Source organism: Zosterops lateralis (assembly GCF_965231275.1).
Source record: "Zosterops lateralis genome assembly, chromosome: 11".
Taxonomy (NCBI): Eukaryota; Metazoa; Chordata; class Aves; order Passeriformes; family Zosteropidae; genus Zosterops; species Zosterops lateralis.
The window spans coordinates 4,501,476-4,524,152 of record NC_139771.1 but is presented as its reverse complement, the minus strand read 5'-3'; the positions used below and the strand labels follow the sequence as shown (position 1 = coordinate 4,524,152).

Below are 22,677 nucleotides of genomic sequence, written 5' to 3'. Positions count from 1 at the left end.
TCCATCAGTGAACAAGGCTTTACTGACAACTTTTCATACAGTTAAAAAATAAAAATACAGAACAACAGCGGACAGTGTCACATATTAAAAACGAATAAAATGGGCTCTATTTAAAATTTTAATAGATATTATAGGTATTAAAATTAATTAGAAACTAAAAATCTTACCACTTTGGTCAAGGTGTTTTGAGCCTCGACCAAAATGATCAGCCTTAAAAACAACTGGGCTGTGTGACACACAAAGAAAACATGGAATTTGAAAAGACAGTGTGGGCTAGGCAGTGTCTTTGACTATAACTATCACCATATGTTCTTCTTCTAACTTCCCCAATGTCCTTAGTGCTGACTGGAGGTACTGCTGAGAGAACTCGCAAGGAGGGAACGCGTAAAGCATGCCTGTGCTGTCCCTGCCCTTGGCCCCTCCCACGGGCAGGCTGATAACCCCAGCAGCCTGCTTCTGTTTCAAGTAGGAGACCAGATTCCTGAGAAGCCGTCGCTGCAAGCCAGGCTCTACCACAGGGAAGGTCCCCTCGGCCCCTGCCCCTCCTGCCGGGGCAGACTGGGTGGCCAGGAGCACAGCATAGCCATTGGGGCTGCCTTGTTTGATGCGCCGGGTGACTTCATCCAGCTTGGGCTGGTCCAGCCGAAGTCTCTGAGCGATTTTGAGCTGCGTCAACTTCCCGCCAGATGAATGGTCTTTGAGGAGTCCGTTGATGACACCCAGGTCTCCCTCCAGGATGTGCATAGAGGTGGGGAAGCAGCTGTTTTTTAGCACAAGAAGCCCATTCCAAGCGAGTTGCAGTGTCTGAGCGTACTCCGATAAATTCTTTATCTTTTTGGTCTCAGATTTTGGCTCCTCGTGAGTTTTTGATTCTGATTCACCAGTTCGATGATTGCGTTCGCTGTCCCTTTTTTTGGGCTGGGGAGCGTCGGCCGGCTCACGATGGGGTTTCTCCTCAGCCGTGTGACGATTGTTCTGGAGGGAGTTGCTCTGCTCTTTCTCGGCTCCGGGTTCTGTAGTGTGGTTTTCCTTGCGAGCCCTGTCGGGGCTGCGGTCTAGAGCTGGCCCACTGGCCTTTGTCCTGCTTCTGTCCTCGTAAGGCGAGTGAGTAGTCCTCCCACGGTCGCTGGAAAGGCTCCGGCGCCTCCGCCTTTCTTCCCAGGGCTTGGGGACGCCGCGGTCGCCATCGCTGCCCCAGCGCTCCCCGCTCCGGCTGCGCACGGACCGGCTGTAGCTCTCCAGGTTGTTCCTGCGTTCGGCGTTTTTGGCGGGGCTGGCCCACTCGGCCTCCACAAAGCTCCTGTCTCTGTCCGAGTACAGGAGGTGCGGAGGAGTCCTATCCCGCACCCTCAAGTCTTGCTCCAGGCTCCGGTGCCGGCTGTACCCGTCAGCCAGCAGCTCGTAGTGCACGGGCAGCGGCGCGGGCTGGTACTGCTGCGGGTATCTCGTCTCTTCTGCTTTGGCAAAATCCACCCGGAGCCTCCTCTCCGGCCCGCCCAGGGGGAAGCCCCTCATCTGCGCGCAGGCGGCCTGGGCGGCGTCCAGGCTCTCGTACTGGATGTAGGCGAAGCTGTCGCCCTTCACGTAGTCAATAGTCCTGATGCTGCCGAAGCGGTCGAACTCCCTGGCCAGGGCAGCCAGGGAGGTGCTGGGCCCGAGGCCCCCCACCCACAGCCGGGTGGTGGGGTTGGCCTTCCCGTAGCCGATTTTGATGGGGTTCCTGCCCACGACGCGGCCCGACATGGCCACCTTGGCCCGGTGAGCCATGTCCAAGTTCTGGAACTTGAGGAAGGCGTAGGCGCCGCCCTGGCCGCGTGCGGGGCGCTTGATCACCACCTCCTCGATGATGCCGTACTTCTCGAAGGCGCGCCTCAGCTCCACCTCCGACACGTTGTGGTCCAGGTTGCCAATGAAGAGGTTGCGGGTGGCCCTCTGGTCATCCTCCGGCATCAGGTCTTCCTCGGCCACGATGGGGTAGCTGTAGGGGCGGCCGCGCTCGTCGTACAGCCCGTAGTAATCCAGGGCCCGCTCCCGCTCCCGGGAGAGCCCGATGGCGGCCGCCTCCAGCGCGAAGGCGGCGGCGGCGGCGGCGTGGCGGGGCCGCGGCTCCCGCAGCAAGGGGCTGGTGACCGGCGACAGCGAGCGCTGCTTGTACTGGTAGGCGCCGTGCAGGGGCGGCAGATAGCCCAGCGGCTCCGGGGAGGGCGCGGGGGGCGGCGTGCGGCTGCGGCGGCCCCCGCGCAGGTACACGGGCTCCACCTTGAGCGGCCGGTCGTAGAGCAGCAGCTGCCGGGCCCGGGCGTGCCGGCGGGCGTCGCGGGCGTCCCCGGGGTGTCGGAAGTTCACGTAGGCGACGCGGCCCAGCTCGGGCGTGTGGGAGAGCTTGACACTGATGTCCCCGGCGCCCCCGCCCGCGAAGCGCTGGAAGAGGCGGAACAGCCCGTCCTCCAGCAGCTGGTCGGGCAGGGCCGCGCTCAGCCCGCTCACCAGCAGCGTCTTGTACTCGCAGGAGCCGGGCGGCTCCCCGGCCAGCCCGGCCGAGCCCCCGAGCGGCGCCAGCAGCAGCGAGGGCGCGGCGCCCGGCGGCGGCCCGGCCAGCAGCAGCGACGGGGCCACCACGGCGCCCGGCAGCGCCTTGGCCTTGGGCACGCCGAGCGCCCGGGACGAGGAGGAGGAGGAGGAGGAGGACGGGGCGGCCTGGCTGCCGCCCCGGGCGCCCGAGGCCGAGCCGCTCCCCGCGGGGCGGTGGTTCGAGTCGCCGCCGCCGCCGGCGCGCTCATCGCCGCGGTGGCTGCGGGAGCTGGAGCCGCCTCCGCCGCCGCCGCTGCTGCTACCGGTGGTGGTGCTGCCGCCGCCGCCTCCGCCGCCGCCGCCGCCGGGCGTGGACTTGTCCCGGCTGCTGCGGGAGGTGCCCGAGCTGCGGTGCGGGCCGCGCCGGCTGCTGCTCTCGCGGTCGCGGTCGCGGGGCCGCTTGGCGGCGGCGGCCGCGCGTCCGCCCGCGGCCCCCGGCGGGCTCGAGTCGCGGTCGCTTCCGCGCTTCATCGCGCCGGGCCCGCGGCTCAGGAGGCGCCTCCGGCGGCCGCCGCCATCTTGGACAAAAGGGAGCGAAGGCGGCTCCGGCCGCCGCGCCGCGCGGGCTCTACGTCATCGCTCCGCGCGCCGCGCCGCAAGCTAGCGTCACGGGGCCGTGACATCACACGGCGCTTCCCGCCGCCCGCGCGCGACGCCCGGGCGGCCAATCAGGACGGGCGGCGAAGCTCCGCCCCCCGACGGGCTGAGGGGGCGCGCGCGGCGCCGGTCCGCGGCTGCAGCGGGGGCGGGAGGGACCGGGAATGGCGGACTCGGCGGGACGGGGAAATGTCGGGATTCGGCGGGGCGGGGTGTGGAGGGGGTGTGTGGAGGGGTGAATGTCCCGCAATCACGTCACACGGCACGGCTCCGCCCGGTACACACCGGCGAACTTTAATGAAAGTCCCGTACAAAGCGCGGGACCGCCGTCGCCCCTCCGAGCCTCGAGGTCGCCCCTCAGAGTCCCCTCGCAGCCCCCAGTCTCGCCCCGGTCTCGGCGCTCAGAGGTCTGTCCGGGCTTCAGCTGCCCTCGGCGCGTACTTGGGCATCAGTTCGTGGATCCTGCGGATGAAGTCGGACTTCTCGGCACAGCCCTTGCACACCTCGCCCCAGTCATCCAGGATCCGCCGCAGCTCCTTGACGCGCAGCTTGCGCAGGTCGGCGGTGCTCAGGTCGATCTGCTTGTCTGCAGGGAGAGCAGAGCTGTGCTCAGACACACCAGGCGGGTGAGGGAGCCAAAACCCAAGAGGGAGAGAGGTGCCGGGGGTGGAAGGAACATCTAAATTAGGTTTTGGACAGTAGATAAGGCTCTTAATGCTAAAAATTATCAGAAGACAGAAAGCTTGGTTGCAGTTTAGATGCAGGAGTTCCACAATAGCCCTGAAAGCCCCTTTATTATACGAGCAACAACACTTCTCTTCCACTGGATAAAAGAAATACAGCAGAGTGGTTTCAAGGGAAAGATAAGAAAGTGACAACAACAAAAAGCTTTTCAGGAAGTAACATGACCTTAGTAGGAGAAATAAGTATAAAGACCCACAATCCAAGGGGTGTCTCCAGGGGGTGTAAGGGCAGCGATAGGGGAAAGCAGGAGGTATTTCTATGCCTTTTTTGTGTTAAGTCTTTTCAGGAAGACGAGTCATCTAGGAACATGAGAGTTCAAGGAAGGTGATGAGAGACAGAGAGTGGAATGCTCTGATACACCAGAGGTGAGAAAGCGGCATTTATCACCCCCATGCTGGGAACAGGAGAGCAGCTGGGACTGCAGAGCTCAGCCAAGGGCCTGAGCCCCGCCACAGCGACACCCCTGCCTGCTGCCAGCACAGGCTGCACCACACAACCCTCCCAAACACCACATTCCACACGGCAATGTGAGCACAGCAGTGCTGCTACACCTGGGACTCCTTTATTCCAGGGCTGATCAGAGCCCCTGCAGAAGCCAAGAAGGGTTAGCAGCCAACAATCTTAACCTAAGCATCTCCACAGAACTCTCTAGGATGTTCATGGAGAGCAACCCAGGTTGTGCAACCTAAACAGGCTACAGAACTCAGGTCTGGGTAGTTTTAGGATGTTGCTTCACCCCCAGTGATCTACACCCCAGCAAACCATGGGCATTTCCCCTTGTGCAGGCAACTCACCGTATTTTAGTTCACAGATCTGACTGTCTTTCTTCTTCAGCTTCTCACAGATCTTTTCCACAGGGATGTGGTGACTCATGGGCTTAGACACCTCATTAATGATTTTGGTGGCTGCATCACTTGTGGCCCCAATGTAATAGCACTAGAGGGAAGAAAAAAATGAAGTCAGGATGCACGGAAAAAAGCTTCTAAAAGCAGAGTTTTCTGTCCCTGTCCTCATTTGTTTTTGCAGCTGGATGTTTACTGTTACAGGGAACTGCTAGAACTGGGCAAAAGGAACCTAACTGTGCCCAGAATACTGAGCAGGTGTTTTCTATTGCACTGATTTTACAGCTGCTGAGGCTGGTGGTCTTGTATCTTAACTTTATAAAAAATTGAACAGGGTTAGGAATAAAGTCTTCTTCATTCAAAGAGCCTCTCTGAAGTGTTCCCCCTGAGCATGTCAGATGGTATCTTTTGTAGTTCTCTGAGGAGAGTTCAGGGTTTCTTCCTTGGGCCTCTTCATTCACAAATTGCCTCTGGTTTTAGTTAGGGCAATTTGGTTTTCCTTTATTTAGTTTTCAGCTAAACAGCCAAAGAGTATAAATATTTTAACAGATTATATAGCACCCCTAATACCATTAAAGGGACAGGGAAGCCCTACAGCAAACAAAAGCTTTGTAATCTCCAGTGCTTCAGTAACAGTGAGACACCAGCCAGTCCAATCACTGTTGACAGGGTGGTGGTTTTTTTCCTTTTTTTTAAGGTAAAGAGATTGAACTCCTCAAGTGCTTTCTTATAAAAAATACAGGACCAACTATAGTCACAGAGCCAGCAAACACAGCCCCTGGAAAGCCACATCATACAAACTCAGCTTCCTCTCATTTGCAGGAGGCAAATATTACTGACTCTCCCTACTTACCAGGCGGTTCTCTTTGCCCTTTGCTTCTTTGCAGGACTTCAAGAGCTCCTTTTCAATACTGGAAGGTGTGAATTCAACGTCATTGTCCTTCAGACTCTGGTAGAACCTTCCCAGGAATGTGACACACACTGGAAGGGAAGATGGATGGAGTTATCAGCCAGAGCAGTAATCTCATGGCAGCTCTTAGAGGACATTTGTAGGGAAATGGAATCGGGGGTTGGGATAACAGAATTTTCTGAACTTCACCCGTGCTTCCGAAAGTCATTCAGAGCACACGTGAATCAACAACGTGCCCTGGTACTTCTAGTGTGTTTGTGACAGTCTGAGAAATGAGATCCATGGAAGTGTCCAGGGGCCTCTGTACATCGTCCTGAGTGAGCACAGGATCATATGATGGATACAAAACCACGCCCATGAAAAAAATGTAAATTTAAAGTTGTCCTGCTGCTTTGGGAAGCAGCTTGTAAGAACACGGGTGACAAACCCAGTGCTGATAGAAAACCAACTCTATACATAATCCTCTGAGACTCCCCATGTGCTGACTTCAGTAACAGGGTATCACTGATTACCAGGCTGCTTCAGTTGAAATTACTTCCAAGAGAAAAAGAAACATGATCCCATGCTATGTCCACAAGGCACCTTTCTCCTTCTTTCATTTCCACAAGCTTCCGATGTGGTTTCAGATGGCAAGAGGGAAAACTCTTAGACGTATCACAACTCCCACAAGTGCAGCTGCAGCTGAGAGGACAGATCCAAGTTCCTGCCTGTGGGAAGGGCTGCACAACTTGGTCACTGCTCCTTCCCTTGGCAGAACTCACTCTGCACGTGCTCCAGAGTGCAGCAGCCCTGTTTGTGGCTGGCAAGGAGGGCACACAGCCCTTGGGATGACTGAGGGACACCCTGAGTGTCAGATTTTGGTCATCCTGCTGCTCACAACTCATCTGTGGATATCAGCATCACCCAGACCAAGCACTCTGCAGCTCCCCCAATTCCTGCTCAGCACCTGGGGATTCTCACACCTTCCTGTGCAAATGAGTGCCAGGATTCATTCTGCCAGTAAGGAACAGGTATGAGTTAGGTCATTTATGGGATGTGTTTACCCCAGCAGGAAGGGACTGGCAAATATTACTGTCATTAGCAACTTGCGTTCAACTCAGAACACAATGCACGGCACAGTAATTGAGCAGGACAGGGAATGGAGTATGGCCATCACAGAACTCAGTAGAAATGTACTCTCATTAAAACTAGAACTAATTATAACATGGGCCATTTTGGAAAACATTTTTGTATGCATACAGCACCCTTATTTACCTCCCACCAGTCTATCCCCAGTCACAGACACACTGATGTCCCCTGTAAGCTGTTGTAAGCTGAAAATCTTGGGAAGAAAGAACTTGCTGCAGGCAGTGACACTGACGGTGACCGCAGGACAGAAACACATTTCCAGCCTAGTGCTGTGATAGCAGCTGGAAGCTTTGATTTACAGGGTTCCCTCCCCTCATTCTGTCTTACTGTACAGGAGGGATATTAGTATCCCAAACTCCCAACCAGCTACCAGAGCCCCACCTAAGTTCTTCTTGCTTCACTTGGGGAATCTGTTCAGTTCACTGCACAGGAGCAGCTTAATTTGCTGTGTAGCTCAACAGGTTCCACCTCCGAGGTGTTTGTATTTCCGTGGTGCACAAAGGGCCCGACTTGATCAGGATCAGCTGCTCACGGCTCCCGGTGTGCGCGCTGAGAGGACTCGGAGCACTCCATGAACGTAATACTGCGGTGACTAAGGGGGGAGTCCCGGCGCGGTCCGGGTGAGTAACTTCACCTGCGTTCTCCCGCTGCCTGCCCTGGTCACCGTCACCCGGCCGGGAGCGCTGTCCCGCCAGTGCCGAGCTGCGACAGCGCTCATCTCCCAGCCTGGAGACGGTCCGCTCTCCCCAAGTCGTCGCTCCTCTTTCCCGTGGAGACTCTACACTTCCGCTAGCCCATGGGGAGGGACCGGCAACTTCCCGACAGAGCGCAGCACCGTCGGAAGGGAGATCCCGTCCTGGAGCGGGGCACGGCTGGAAGCCCCGCCCTGCCTGCTCCGCGCGCCGCCCGGCGCATCGCCCCGGCACCGGACGGCCCCGAGCACCGGCCCGGCATCGGCCGCCTGCCAGGGGCGCCCGGCCCGCCCTTGCCCAGACTTGGGAGACTTTTCCTGCCGCTGGAGGCAGCGCTCCCCCCGGCTCGGCCCGGCCCGGCCCCAGCGGCCGAGCTGTCACTCGCGGCTGTCACAGCCCCAAGGCTGCTCCGCGTCCCGGCCCCACAGCCCGGCGGACGGGCCAGACTGCGGGAGACGGTGGCGAGGAGCGGCCTCCCCGCGCCGTGCCCGCGGGCCGGACCCGCCCGCACTCACCCTCGCAGTCCCCGTCGCGCAGCGCTCGGCCACCGGCCGGCAGCAGGAGCAGGGCCAGCGCCGCGCAAAGCCCGTGGGCCGCCCGCATCCCGCCTCGCCCGGCAGAGCCCGTCGCACCGCCACCACCGGCACCGCCACCCCACGCCGCCTGCCCCCGCTGCCGCCCCATTGGCCCGCTCCCCGCCCGGCCGCCACGCTCTGCGCTCCCATTGGCCGCGACACCGCCTCCACCGGAGAGTTGGCGGCCGCTGATTGGGGGAAGGCGGCAGAGCGCCGGCGCGCGGCGCGGGTCCCCGCCCCCCTTCGCTGCCATCTTTGTTACGGGAAGAGCCTCGCGAGCGCTCCCTGAGGGCGGCTGCGGGCGCCATGTTGGAAAGGGGCAGGTCCTCGCACCTGAGGGCGGGTGGGGCCGGCCCGGGCTCTGCCCTCCGCCCGGCTGCGGCTGTAGCGGGGCGGGCAGGTGAGGTTGAGGAGTCGCTCCGGGGCCGGAGCGGAGTGCAGTCGGCGGGGCACAGGAGCCGCGCGGGATGGGTGTCCTGTGAGGGGCAGGCTCGGTGCCAGCACGGGCACAGCCGTCAGGGGTGGCTCCGGGTACACGCCGTGAGGTACAAGGACGGGATGCTTTGAGGTGGGACAGCTGAGAGGTCAGAATAGCAATCTGCGGGTACTTGTTTCTGCCTTCTTGGGTGGGTATTTTTGCAGAAAGAATTTTTTGTTGTTGCTGTTTAATTCCAACTTTATATCCTACTTGCTGGGCCCGTTACCTTTGTTCAGGGACATAGGGGGATTCTTGGGGTTGTCCTGTGCCAGGGTTAGGGGTTGGACTTGTGGGTCTTTTCCAACTCAGAATATTTTGATTCTGTTCCAAAAGCCCTCATAGTTTGTGCTGTTAACTACCTTCAACAATCCCCAACACTGCGAGTTTATAACCGAAATTGCCTTGAAGTTAGGAGAGGAGCACACACCTGCTGATGGCTCCTTGTGTGGTTTTACATGTAATTCTGTGCATCCTGGGCTATCATTGCAGTGAAAGAAGGGAGAGGCAAAGTCACACAGCCCTGTGCTACAGCAAGGAACCTTCCAGCAGCTCCCTGGGTTCTCTTGCACAGCCAGGACTGCCTAATCAGAATTTTCTTGCAGACCATCAGGTGCAAGTGCTAAGCCTGAGGAGGTGAGACAGGCAGTGTGGGAAGGAGGAGCTCCTCATTCAGGAAAGGTCACAGCAGGTGAGCAATAATTAGGACACTAATTGCCAGTGAGAGTACATCATGTGTTTATTAGGAGAGGTGGGTTTTCACATTTCTGGATCTTGTTATCTCTCCAAATGTGATTATTAAGATCAATATTAATATATTAAGTCAGTCCATAATGATTTCCAGAATTACTCAGTATCAGTATGCTTTAGGAAGATTATTGGCTTTTTAAAACTCACACTTGTTGCCCACTAATGTCACTTAGCTGTGCAGAGAAGTGGTGGCTTAAAGTGCCCTTGTTTCTTATCAGGATAGAGGCCAAAATAACTGTGAGACGAAGTGGCTTCTTAATTTGGTGGAAATTGTGCTTAAATTTGGAATTAGGAGACTTTAGGAGGGTCATGATAAAGACAGAGTTTACCTATCAAAACAGTGCAGTTATGAAACATCTTCAAACTAGGATCTTTATACATTTTTATGGAACAGGAGAGGATTGATTTTATTTGGTTTTGGATTGGGAAATGAGGCTCTGTATTTCAATATGGGATCCTCAAATGGGTGTGAGGAAGAACAAGAACTCCTTTTGGTTTTGGTGTTGTGTTTTTTTTTCTTCTTCTTTTTATTTATAGTTTGTTTCAGCAGTTGAAACGGATTCCTTGCATTTTACCTTGTGCTTCTTTTTGATCCATGGTGAAGTTTTTGGGGCTCTGTTTGTTCTACACCCTCCAGGCTCTGTCTGTGTGGAGCATTAGGGATTTGTCCTGGCTGAGACGTGGGTGATGGAGAGAGAGCTTGTGCTGGTCCTGTTGTTTCTTCCCAATGTCTTTGTGAAGCCATTCCTTGGTGTCCTTATCACTCCAGGGCCTTGTCCAAACTCCCTCTCCCACATTCTTGGAACCCCTTTAGGCATTGGAAGGTGCTCCAAGCTCTGCCTGGAGCCTTGTCTGCTCTGGGCTCGTCAGCCAGTTGAGTGGGCAGGAGAGGTGGGTGTGTGGGACTGGAGTCATTGGGAAGTGCAGGTAAACAGGATGTTCCCGGCAGCTCTGGGGGCTGGGCTGGCTCTGCCCTCTGAGAACACAAATCCCTTACAGCCATGAAGGGGTGTGAGGACAAAGAAGGGAATTCTGTCGGGGGGAGGGGAAACAGTTTGGGAAAAGGTAATGCAGGAGTGCTGTGAATGAATGCTGAATAGATCTGCTATTCTAAATTTGGGGTTAATTTATGTGGGATTGACAGTAAAGCCCCTTGAAAGGGAGAAGTGGTGTGTGAAGCTTCTCTTAAGACACCTGAGCTCAGAGCTCTGTCTTGGAAACTGTTTTTCTCCATGGCTTAAGAATCATCTGCAAATAGAGGGACATTTATGCACAGGGTGTAGAAGGCTGTATCCTTCATCTGCTAGGTTAGAGTCATTTCTGGAGGTTTAATTTCTCCTCTTATCAGCTTTGTAATGAAATTCATACTGAGTCAGACAAGTCATATATTGAAACTGCTGAAGTTTTCTTATTTAGATAAGAAGAGGTATTTGGACATGGGATTTAGATTTCAATCTGACTAGTGGCAGCTTAAATAAAGTATTGGACTTGCACTGAAAAAAAAAAAAGTTCTATTGGTTTTAACAGAAACTAGAGTATTTTTTTAACTCTTGTGTAAAGCTGAGGGCTTCACACACCTTTTGCTGTGCCAAAACACAGTTTTTATTTCCTGTGCTTGGTTAATAAATAGTTTTTGTCTGAATGAAAAATACTTACTTAACTAAGATTTAATAAGGTGTCTTAGGAACAGTCTCAAAGGGTCTGATTGAAGACAGGGTGAAGGATCTGGAACATAAGTCCCAGGAAGAGTGGCTGAGGGTACCATGGTGTTCAGGCTGGAGGTCTGAAAGGTTGTATCTCTCTCTACAGCTGCCTCAAAGGTTGTAGCCGATGTGGGTTCCTTTTCTCCCAGGGAACAAGTGACAGAAGAGGAAATGGCCTCAAGTTGTGCCCGGGAAGGTTCAGGCTGGATATTAGGAAAAAATTCTTCGCTAAAAGGATGGTTAAGCCCTGGAACAGGTTGCCCAGGGAAATGGTGGAGTCACCATCCCTGGGACTGTTCAAAACCCAAGTATCTCTTCACAATATGGTTTAGAGGGCAGAGTGATATCTGGTTGAAGTTTGGACTTGGTGATCTTGGAGGTCTTCTCCAACCTGAATGATTCTATGATTCTATTCTATGACTGATAGAGACTTCTTCAGGCATCAGGTGAACATTTTAGCCAAGCTACACTTTGATGCTTTAGATACACTGAAGCACCGTGTTAGTTTCTCTTCTCAGCGTTTGTATGTGGTGTGTGCAAAGGGTGCCTTGGCAGTCCGTGTACACCCTGGGGCCAGCTGAAGAGTCAGACTTGCTGCTAAATGTCTTTTGAGACAGGTTTCAGAAGTTCTTTTCTTGGTTTGTCAAGACATTAAATGAGTTATTTTGCCTCCTGTACAATGACCTGGTTTACTAGTGGTAATGGAAGAAAATTTGAGATTAGGAGGAAGTAGAAGTCAGCACAGCTCTGAATTCCCAAATCCTCTATTCCTATGTGTTTTAACTACTATTCTCTCACATCTATTCTGTTAAAATAATCAGTATTTAAATCCTATTGCAATAAAAGAGTATCAATCTTTTAGGCAGTGAGACAGTGGTGGTTTAAGCCCAGCTGATAAGGAAGTGGCACCCAGGCACTCCTCAGCTGCTTTGTCTGGGACAGGATTGCCCCAGAACGGTGCCTGGGGCTGTTCCAAGTGCCAGCTCCATCTACATCAGACCAGGAGGGGGCTGTGCCTGCTGCTCGCTTCAAGAAGTTGATATTCAATAACACTGTCAGCTAAAAGAGTAACGTGGAAGCTGTTCCCTCACCACACAAAAGTCCTTTTGGTTGACCCCCATTTTTTTAATTCACACAAAGGTGGGAAGTGAGGGCTGTTCATTTTCTCTTGTGAAGGTTTGGAGCAGCCTGAGCTTAGCCCTGCTTCGAGGACAGCAATGACCATACAGCTGTACTGTTTTAATATCAGGTATTAATCTTTAATTCCACATCACAGCAGTCGAGTGAATGGGTAAGGGAAAGGAACCCAAAACAAACGGCAGATATTTACATCTAAAATTCACACCACTTATTTGTTGCTTCTGGAAACATGCTATCACAATATATACAATGAAGTACCTTTAGGACACTTGTACAAATTAATTTTTTCCTTTTGAATTTGATTTCCATTATAGATAAGATAGCTGTTTTCATTTTATTTTAAACATGAATACACAAAAGAGAAGTGGTTAGAGGTTTTTGCCTTTTTTTTCTTTTTTTCTTTTTTTTTTTTTTTTTTTTTTTTTATAAGCACAGAATGCCAGAGGTTAAAAACACATTTACAGGGCAGAATACCAGTCAGACATCACAATCTATACATTTTTTGCTCAATTTCCTGTACAAATACACAGCATTCAAATGGGGGTATTTACAAAGAAGCATGACCAGAGGAAATTTTAAATATCACATAATTTGTTTCCCAAAGGCTCTTGTTCTCTCCAGCCTCCCCAGTTTTGGCTGATACTCCCACAGAAGGGATATACAATATCCCTTACCTAAAAAAGGGTAATAAACTAAAAACCAAACAGAGGAAAATACGAAAAAGAATCTGAGTCTTGCATACAGCAATAAAACCAACTCAACTATTGGGGAGAAAAAAGAAAATAAGTAGGATTCAGAGAAATTGTTTTAATTGCTTTTCTTCTACCACTGTAGCTCCTTCTCAGTTTTGTTTCAGATGGGGCAGCAGGTACACTGACGATGGAGAGATTTATAGCAGAATTCCACCAATTTTTCTCAGGAATGCACATGCTATTTTGTTATGCAAAGAAAACCCAATGAAGGCAAGTACACTGGGGTTTGAATTAGGTATAGAATGTCAAGGTCCTGTTCAAAACATCCTTTTGCTGTGGTTTATACAAGGAATCTTCAAATCCTGTTGGGCAAGTGCAACAACTGCTGTTGCTTCCACCTATGCCAGGACTGAGCTTGATGTTGGAGTTGGTACTGTGCAAAAAGACACCTCACCCTACAGAGAAATAGTAGTTCCAGGCAATATTAGTTCCAAGATTCACAAAATCTTAATAATAGTCTTTCTATCTTCTGCTCCCTTTAAGGCAAACACTGAAAAGGGAGACAGAATACTTGGTAGATATCAGAACAACAACAGAAATTTAACGCCAGAGAGGCTTAAATTTGGTAAATTCAGCAATTTATTCCACCCTTCTTTCTGTGGACCTGCCATACATTAGGTATTTGTATACATCACCTGATTAATCTTCAAACCTTTGCAAATAGATAGGAATGCCAGACTCCCCAGATGGACTCACTGCTGTTGTACCAGGTCTCTAATCGGAGCAGGATGATGCATTTTCAAATGCATCGTTTGATTAGAGCTCTGGTGGGCAGGTTTTCCAGCTGCCTGGGACTCAGTCCCATGATAATTGCATTCTTGGTTCTGCAAAGTTTTATTTGCAAGACCTGCTGGTTTTTCACATTAAGGAAGCCTGGTAAGTCACTACATTTACTACTTTTAGTCTTGCTGCCAGGAAAAAAAAAAATACCAGGGCAAGGGAGATGGAACTAAAACTTAGTTCTTTTAAGAACTTCACTGGAAGAGTCTCAGTGGGATTGGAGGATAGCATAGGTGAAAACATTTCACCCTTTTCTAAGGAATTACCTTGACTTACCTTTACTGAAAACATCAGATGTTTTCCTAAATTTTTTCTATACCAGAAATCCAGCTTGGTTTGTTAACACTGAAGACTGTCCTAGCATTGGAAAACTCTCCTTCTTGCTAAAGATGAAACATCCACTATAGGCCAGATTTTATTACCATTGTTTAAACTGTGAAGGATATAATGATTACAAGCAGCCTCTGTTGGTAACAAAATAGAGGAAGCAAGAGAGATTTTGTTCCAGCCAAACAGGCCATTTAAGAAACAAATCCATAACTTAGTAGTTTTGCATGGGCTAGAGCTTGAGAAAGAAAACAAACAAATCCTCTTATAGTCCCCTTCATACAACTGCTGAGTCCAGACTTCATACAGCCAGACCATCTTTAGCCAGTTCAGAAACCATGTACTCTGCCCAGTCTCTGTATTTAGAGGTAGTGCTAAAAGTGACCTGTAAAAGATTCATAATAATCCTTTTTTGCTTCTTTATGCTGTTTTTAGCAGGAGAAAATGAGCAATTAGGCAAGAATTCAAGAAGTAAGTTGAGTGCTGTTCTGTTTCTGGCACTAATTTATATGGTGAAGGTCTTACTTGAATGTGCTTCAGATTTATTAGTGGTAGGAAAGAGGGAGGGCAGTTTTTATCCTACAGAGTGTGCTTTGCAGTCTGCAGGTGAAAGGGTTATAAGGAAGGCTAAAATATGTGTGGGTGTGGCAAGGGAAAGGAAGGTGGCTTGTTCATCTAAAAACATTAAACATTTGATACTATTTTGATTGAAAATTTCTTGAAAGTATTTATTGAAAAGTATGAAAACAGGAATAAAAGGTTTCTTAGAACCAAGATCTGTTCTTTGTAAAGAACAATACTACCCACAGATTTTTTTTTCCCCTTTTAAAAGGCATGTTTTGGGTTCATAGACCTGTGTCTGTGACCTGTACTGTCTTCAGCTCTGCACACTGGTTTGTGTGGTGTGGCTTGGTGTCCCAACCAATGTTCAGCCCTTTCTAGAGCTTATCAATAAAAAATATGAGATGGGGAAAGGCTGTATTGCTGCCTGAGGAGAAAAAGACATCAACCTTCCAGAAGAGAAAAGCAGCATCTTACTACACATTCTAAAGAAGCAAAAGAGGAAACAAACACTTGTTCTTTACAGGTCCTGACTGTCCCTTAAGGTTCCTGACTCTGGGGTGTACACTTGATACCAGGCATTGCTCAAGTCTTGGTGTTTTCTGTCTGCTCTGAGAGATGGGAGATTCTTTCTGCACACCAGCTGCAGTGAGTTGTTGGGAGGGACTGAGGATATTGAGTTAACAGGAATGAATCTCAGCTCCTGGGTGATGGAAGTTGGTGAGAATTATGATGTTCGGCCCTGAGGCAAGGATTGTTGGATATGATGCATTTAAGCCACTTCTTTACTGGCTGGGTCAACAGTCAGCTTGTGGCATGAGAAACTCAATTTGGTTGGTTTTGTTTTGATCTGGAATAGAAATGCTGGTGTCAACAGCCTGCCCAAAGCTGGGCATGGGAAAGGCCTACAATGAGGTTGTAGCTCCAGTAGCCACCAACCTCCTCTCATTCTATAGCACAGATGAATAACATGATTCTCATGAGAAAGCAGGTTGGCTTAGCCAGTGAAAGCAAAATTTAAGAAATGAAACAGTACATAAAAAACAAAGGAGGCAGAGTTTGTTGGAAATGATATCTTGGAGATCAGTGCATCAGCACTGTTTAGATTGCCTCAGCACCTATGAACCAATGCAGGGAGATCACTGCACAGATATGTACAATCCTGCTCTCAAAAGAGCCAAATTCTTCTTAGAATTGCCATCTTTCCACTGCCTGCAGCTCATGCACCTTCCAGCCTGACAGTTCATAGAATCCCTGATTTCAGCAATGAGCTTTCAATTCTGTACAGCAAAGAAATATGTCCCTAGTGCAACTGCTTCTACTCATGTGCGTCTCAGAACTGAGAGGAAAGCAGGTTCAAAATCAACTTGCCACATCCTCCCCGTTTTCCCCTCCACTTAAAATTGTATTTTTCAGCTTCTGCAAGTCTCTATGGCTCGTATGCCGTATGATGTGGTTAAGAAACTGCAGAAGGAATAAACTGTCCACTGCACAGAAAGTTAAAAAACATAACGGAAAGGTGTAAAAAGAAATTAAAAAGGAAAGCAGCAACCTGCCATGCTGGCCCAATTGCTTTTGTGGGCCTCAGACATAACCTTGTGGCAGTAGAAAATCGGTTTGCTGTTCTCCGAGTCCTGCTCTCTCTCCATGTATCCAGACCTGGAATGCCAATGCCAGCTGTGTACCGGGAGCTGTCCCTACTGCTCGCCAATGCCGTGCTCCCACGCCACCCTGGCCTGCTCTTCCTTTGCACCGCTCACGGGTTGGGACACTTTGCGATGCAACGGGCGATGTTTGTCATCATCTTCGATTATCATCCCCTCCTCGTTCTCCATGTTTGGCAGCCGGGAGTGGTAAGGTTTGGGGGGTAAAGCAGGAGGGTCCATGGGGTCCTGAGGAATGACTCCGGATGGAGCAGAGTGGCTTCGGCATGGCTGGGATTTGAGCGACTCCAGGACATCAGGCTCAGAGAGACTGTACCTGACAGGGAGGTAGGGTGTCTCTAGATCTTCATCAGTGTTCCAGGCCTGGCTGGGCACAGAATCCATGGTGTCTGTGCGAGGAGGTGGTTCAGAAGAATGTCCAAAATTGCTCTCGCTCAAGGAAGAGACACCACTGCTGGCACTGCCAGATAAAGTGGAGTTACTGCCATCTAGACCAGACTGCGGACTGGTGGGCGATGCAGGGATAGGATGAAGAGGGGACTGTTTGGAGAGAAACAAAACCAGGTTAAAATTGACAAAGGAGGCAATGCTGCATCTTGTGTGTTGATCCCCATTTCAGCTTTTGACAGTGTTGTTAACAACGATGCAGTTCCATTTGTGTTCAGAATGTCAAGGTTATTGGTTTACATGTATGGAAGTACCACTTGTGGGCAGATAAGTGCACTCAACAGCACCAGAGCTGTTAGAAAAACAGCAGCTGAGGTGATGATTGGGGTGCTGAAATCACAGCATATGGTGCAAAAAAGGAAAAGGGAAGGACCTACAACCCATGAGTTATTTCTATAGCATTCAGCTATGGAATAGGTTAAGAGCTTTCAGTGGGTTTTCTCATGTGCAAGTTACTAGCATGTTAAAAATAGTGTTTCTGCATTCAGAAGCTGCTTGGTGGGAGCAGAGAAGGGGGAGCCCTTTCAGGAGCCCGTTGTCCTACATCCCTCTCTGCTCTCCTGCCGTTACCTTGCGCAACGTTCGTGCGGGCAGTGCTGGAGGAGCATCACTGAGCTGGTGGTGGAAGGCATCAAAGTGCAGTGAGTAGTGTCCTGGAACGAGACAAGGGTCAGAGATGCAGACTTGTGCTGTTTCATTGCAGCCACAGAGCTGGGTTTAGCTCTGTAATGCCAGGTAACAGCTCTAAAGGCCACCAGCTCCAGCCTAGGGCTGCCTGTCTGATGGATACTGCAGAGTGCATCTGTCACACACAGGCTGCTAAGGAGAAATTAAGAGCAGAGAGGTTTTTCACTGCTCCGTTATCAAGGATCTCATGGCAAGGCAACAGGCTCTTAAACAATGAACATTTGAACTTTCATTTAATAGCTTTGTAAGCTTAAATTACTGCTAAAGTTGGCCATTGGTAAGACGCCACACCAAGCTTCAGCACTCTCATCACTTAATTCTAGTCCCAAAGTACACACAAGTCCACACTGCTTAAGGACTGCAAGAATTTGAAGATTTGGAAAAAAAAAATTGAAAACCAGCAGACCAGGAAAGACTATGGCTATGGGGTTGTTGTTTTCACAGAGGTGGGGGGGCTAAAGGCTCTAGTCCGGTTTTAGGTGGTCTGTATCTGTGTGCGTGACTGCAGGCATTGGCAGCAGGCCTGCTGGGCAGTCCTTACCATGGGGGAGGCTTCGGGGAGGCACTGGTGGGGCCAGGGTGTTCCCAGCGTGGGCAGACAGGAACGGCAGCGCCTCTCGGCTTCCGCTGTCCAGGCTCCAGCTACTGGGTGCTGCTGGCACAGCTGGAGGATTGAAACAGATGGAACTGGGGTAACAGGATGGGGAGCTTGTGGGGCCAGCACTGGCTGAACAGTGTGCTCTTCAGCAGCAGAGACAGATTCCAGAGACTTGGTGAATGGCAGGATTGAAAACACAGAAAGGCTACAGAGTGTTAAGTTTAGAGATGCTTTGTTAAGGAAGTGAGAGTTAGGTGATTGCAGGGTTAGTCTGCCCAGCTCCCCTCCATCCCTAGGCCCATTTCTAGCAAATCTGAAGAGCAGTAGGAGTCTGGCAGGTTTTTTTGCAAATCAATGTGAAGGTAAAAATGAAATCCCACCAATGGAACGGTGGCTGGATCTCAGGTGTAAGCTGTCTTGCTTGGTGGGGAGTGGTGACAAGAGAACCTGGCAAAACGTGGAAACACAGGACAGCCTGTGGCTGCACTGCAGGCTCAGTGAGGACTGAATAGAGGATATGAAGGAAGTTATACCTCAATCCCTTTCAATCTGTTGCAAAAGAAATAACTTCAAAGCTCCAATTTACTAAGCTACAGAGTTGATCAAGAACTTCGATGACAAAATATTTAAAGACAACCGTTTGTCCACCTTGTATTACAAAGTCTCCTGAAGAGATCAAGTCTGTGAATCAGGAAGTATAGAGAGAGCAATGCTTGCTGCATTTAACAGAGAGTGAACATTATCTCCGTGGACTTGGTTTTTTCATAGAAATAAAAGCTCCTCCTTGACATGAACATGAACATTTTTCGAGATCTTGAGAATTCTGTCAACCTTGATCATTATTAAAATGCACCTTCCTTCCTTCCAAACAAGACTTGATTTATTCTGAGATGTGCAATAGTTGTATGTTTATTTAAAAAAAAATAAGGAACTGTAATTTCTTCAGATTAGCAAAGAAAGAAAAAAAAGTAATTCATTGAGCCTGTCAAAGAAAACTGAAATAAAAATAGCATTTTCCATCTTCAGTTTGCGAAATGGAAGCCTGGAGAAATAAACATGGAGTTTGACATCTGAAGAGGATTTCTCCTTAATTAAAATGCCTGCAGCCATTTTTGATGCATTTCTTTCTAAAATGACTTTGAAAGGTTTATTTTTTTTTTTGTCTCCCTAGTTCATGAGTTAGCATGAGCATGGGCTCCCCAAGGCCTAAAATTCCCTAAAGTGAAAAAGATTACAAAGTGACAGCTTCACAAGACAGAACAAAACCCCATAAAAATATAAAAGATAATGTTTTTTTTAAAAAAGAGAGACTCTCAGCCTGAGAAACGCATATGAAGAAGACTAAGAATCTTGACAGAGAACAGGTTAAAACTATGGCCTACCTCTCTATGTAAGCAATGTGGCTCCAGATGGATTTTCCCTGTATACATGCCAGAGTGCTCTAATTTCCACTACTGCAATTGGTATCAAAGGGCTAAAACAGAGGGACAAGATGCACAGCAGTGCCAGCCTTGCTCATCTCTCTTGCCATATCCCAGCAGCAAGTGAAAAGGACAGAAAACCTGATTTGCTTGGCCTGTAAAACTATTGCTGTGCTTGTTGTTTTGGGGGTTTTTAAAACACTGAGATGCAGAATGAGAACGTGAAGAAGAACACATGGTACCCCAATGAAAAAACCCATTTATGCTTTCTCAGTGTTCCCTCAGTCACAGCCTTTAGAGTATTTAACAGTGCTGGAAGAAGGTGAGATTTTGAAGAGTGGCTGCTGCCTGTTAAAACCAGAGTTTTGGCCAAAATGCTTCAGGGAAGAACAGAAGCAGGGAGCTCCTGGTGCTGTGACTTAGCCCATGTCTCTCTCTGTGACTGTTCAGTGGCTCAGTGGCCAAGTTTAACTAGCAAGGAAGCTGCACTTGAACCATTCTGCCCTGGGCTACTGATGTCACCACTGTCACTGGGAATTACCCAGCAGAACTTCTGAGGCTGCCAGGAGGGGGTGCGGGAAGTCAGGGCCCTGACTGCTCACAAAATCCAGGGCAGATGCCATCCCACGGAATGGTGAGGGGTCAGGCCTGCCAAGAGCACCTGGAACTGCATTTTGCCACCAGCAAGACACAAGAGCTGGGATTCCTGCCCCACCATCCCCACTGAACATCACCTCTATCTTTTGTGGCTTCTTAAGGATTCTGTCTTTGATCTCTTGGTACTGAATACCACACTCCTGCAGAATATCACCTACAGATACAAATTCAATATTTTTCCATAGACAGACAATAAATATTTATCTACCTTCTTTTTCCAGATCTTTCTCCTGTCCAGTACAAAGATCTCACCATCTCTGGTTCAAACTAACATGGCTAAGCTGGAGCTCTTAATCCCTCAGCCCCCAGTCTTAACTCTTGTCATCACTTGTTATTGTCATCATTCTGCCATTTATTCAGAACTGGTGTTTGGTTTCAATCTGGACTGCTCATGTTGAAGTAGGGGATTCTGATTTATGAGGAATTCTGAAATAAAATTTGGATTTTGTTTTTTAAGGTACAGTTTAGTTCTGGCACAGTTACTGAAACAAAAAGACAGAAAAAATCTGAGTGTACGATGTAGGTCAGATTAGAGAATTGCAGTGGTCTTTCCTGGCCTTAAAAATCTTTTAAGATACCATTTTTCCCAGCCATACATGACTGTTGATTGCTTAGGCAGCCTCCACGTCTCAGATTTTGATTCAGGAATTGTGCCCACTTCTCCTTTTTCAGAGTGCTGCCTTTCAGATAATTTTTGAGCCCATCATTTTGTTCACGGCACCTCCTTCACAAGCTGCTCCTTTTCTCTTAAACCAAACAAATTTTTTGCCCTCTTTCAGTGTTTTTTTCTCCCTGCAAGGACTCTGCCTGTTTTTTTTTCAAAGGAATGAGTTAAAAAAGCATATATTCCTAACGATAAATAAATATGAAACTACCTCAGAGAGGGATTACAAGGAACGTTTGTATTTTGAGCAATAAATGCATATTAAAAACCAGTATAACTCATGAATAAAAAAAATAGTCCAAATCTTGGGTTGTTCTTAGATAACTTCTCATTTGCTGCTTTGCAAGTTTGCTTGACAAAGGCTGCAGAAATTGTTTCAATAAGAAAATGCTAAAGTCAGAAAGTTTTCTGAAATAGGGAGGTTTGTGCCACTCCACCCTTCTGTGAAGGCTCTGAGATAACAGGAGGTTGTCAGAAGGCCCCGTTAATTAAACTGATAATTAGAAAAGTGTGAGAGAAATGCACTCTGCCAGGAAATGTAGAAGCCCATTGGTTACTTGCTGTAGCATGACCAGAGGAATAACATTTTAGCAAGCATGCATGCTGAACAGGAAAAGGAGTACCTTTCTCAGCCACAGACAGGTTGGGATCACTGCAAGGTTTGCATGGTCCAATCATTTGCTGGATCAAGGCGCGCTGGAAATTTGGAGGCTAAGAGAGAAGAAAGTTAGCAAAGAAGAGTTAAGAAAAAAAAGAAGGTTACAGACCAGCTGGGGCAACATGGGGACTTTCTGTTCCTTTTTTTGAGCAAAGGAGTTTTTAACTAAAGATTCCCTGGGAACCTTAGGCTGTGCCTACATTGGCAGGTATTGCAGTGCAATGTGAGTGGATCTCTAGGGTGTAACAGTGCTGAGGGCCCACAGTTCTGCTCTCTGGAGGAGTTATTTCAGATTAGCTCTAGCCTGGCCTTGGGCCCATTAGCAGCTGGAATACATTGTTTGCCCTCTGCAGCTTATCTTTGGCTTTGTTTGAACACTGACTTTGCATACTTTGAGAATGCTCTGCAATGCAAACTGAAGTGTGATAAGTGGCAAGGATCCAGAGATTCCCTTCAGAAGTTTATGCCAGGGCAAGATTTAAATGCTTACATATAGGCACACTTTTCAATTTGTTCAGAGAAATTAGGGCACAGATTATTTGGAGACCCTGTATCAGTGTATTATTTCAACCTCTCATGGTTTTTGATACCTCTGGAAATCACCATAAATTTATTTAGAATCAACTTGGAGGCTAGACTGCAGGATGGATGGCCATGGTTCTAAACAAATAAAGAAAATGGTGTAACTACTTGCAATAGACCAGGGCTCACAGGATAAAGTTGGGAAGTGAGTCCATTTTCACAGAACATATCTGCTTTTTTAACAATCACTACAGTTTGTATCACTCAACTATCACAGTGGGTGCCTCCAGGGGTGGATTAATAGGAAAAGTTCTGCTTCACCTCTGAAAATGATCCAAAAATAAAAAAGAAAGCTTTAAGGTGGTCAAAGCCAGCAAAACTGCAGCCACAGTCTCAGGTGGGTGAAGTGGCACAGGAATCAGAGGTGCTACCTGTCCGTTTTCCATGATCGCTGCGGGATACATGGCGCTGCTTGGTCGGTCCCGGTGCGCTGGCAGCAGCATCATCATCTCCCGAGAGTGGCGGTACTTATCTGGTAGAGAGGGAGAGCCTGTAAACAAGTGAGAACAATCACGTACACGGGACAAACAACAGCCATGTCTCTGCATGCCCAGGGATCTCAGTCCTCCTGCACTCTTGGCTCGGATGCATGAGCTCACAGGACTCAAGGAAACACGGTGCTGAGCCCACTAAGCAGCTGACTGTTGGTGGGTGCATAGCATGAGGATGGAGGAAGAACTGGCTTGTGGGATACAATTAAGGACATACCACGTAGGGTATGTAAGGTGTGTGTCCCTAGTTGTATGTTGCAA

The 22,677-nt window shown here is 49.3% G+C and overlaps 3 protein-coding genes across 3 annotated transcripts in view; all 3 read right to left on the bottom strand.

Moving 5' to 3' along the window:
* Nucleotides 1-3,042, bottom strand: RBM15B (RNA binding motif protein 15B; the record flags this gene model as incomplete). Its single annotated transcript, XM_083869644.1, has 1 exon — nt 1-3,042. One exon carries the CDS (start codon nt 3,040-3,042, stop codon nt 274-276), a length of 2,769 nt encoding a protein of 922 aa, XP_083725770.1. The 3' UTR covers nt 1-273.
* Nucleotides 3,043-3,410: 368 nt separating this feature from the next.
* Nucleotides 3,411-8,137, bottom strand: MANF (mesencephalic astrocyte derived neurotrophic factor). The gene is made up of 4 exons (XM_083869818.1): nt 8,000-8,137; nt 5,608-5,735; nt 4,707-4,848; nt 3,411-3,754 (listed from the first exon to the last, which is right to left on the bottom strand). Exons 1-4 carry the CDS (start codon nt 8,085-8,087, stop codon nt 3,570-3,572), a joined length of 543 nt encoding a protein of 180 aa, XP_083725944.1. The 5' UTR covers nt 8,088-8,137; the 3' UTR covers nt 3,411-3,569.
* A 4,030-nt stretch (nt 8,138-12,167) lies between these two features.
* The window catches only part of DOCK3 (dedicator of cytokinesis 3), a gene marked incomplete at its 5' end in the record, with an annotated part of 197,309 nt that continues 186,799 nt past the window's right edge, over nt 12,168-22,677 (bottom strand). The window contains 5 exons of the mRNA XM_083869273.1: nt 12,168-16,751; nt 17,229-17,311; nt 17,887-18,009; nt 21,309-21,396; nt 22,297-22,415. Of these exons, the coding sequence (XP_083725399.1) occupies nt 16,245-16,751; nt 17,229-17,311; nt 17,887-18,009; nt 21,309-21,396; nt 22,297-22,415 (920 nt within the window). The 3' untranslated portion in view covers nt 12,168-16,244. The remainder of the gene's footprint in view (nt 16,752-17,228; nt 17,312-17,886; nt 18,010-21,308; nt 21,397-22,296; nt 22,416-22,677) is intronic.

What these genes read in the sequence shown, in the direction of transcription:
- MANF (XM_083869818.1), bottom strand. Translation starts at nt 8,087, where the DNA reads ATGCGGGCGGCCCACGGGCTTTGCGCGGCGCTGGCCCTGCTCCTGCTG. An exon ending in GCGCGACGGGGACTGCGAGG is followed by an intron (nt 5,736 to 7,999) that starts GTGAGTGCGGGC and finishes CTTCCCTTCCAG; the next exon opens with TGTGTGTCACATTCCTGGGA. An exon ending in GATCTGTGAACTAAAATACG is followed by an intron (nt 3,755 to 4,706) that starts GTGAGTTGCCTG and finishes CTCTCCCTGCAG; the next exon opens with ACAAGCAGATCGACCTGAGC.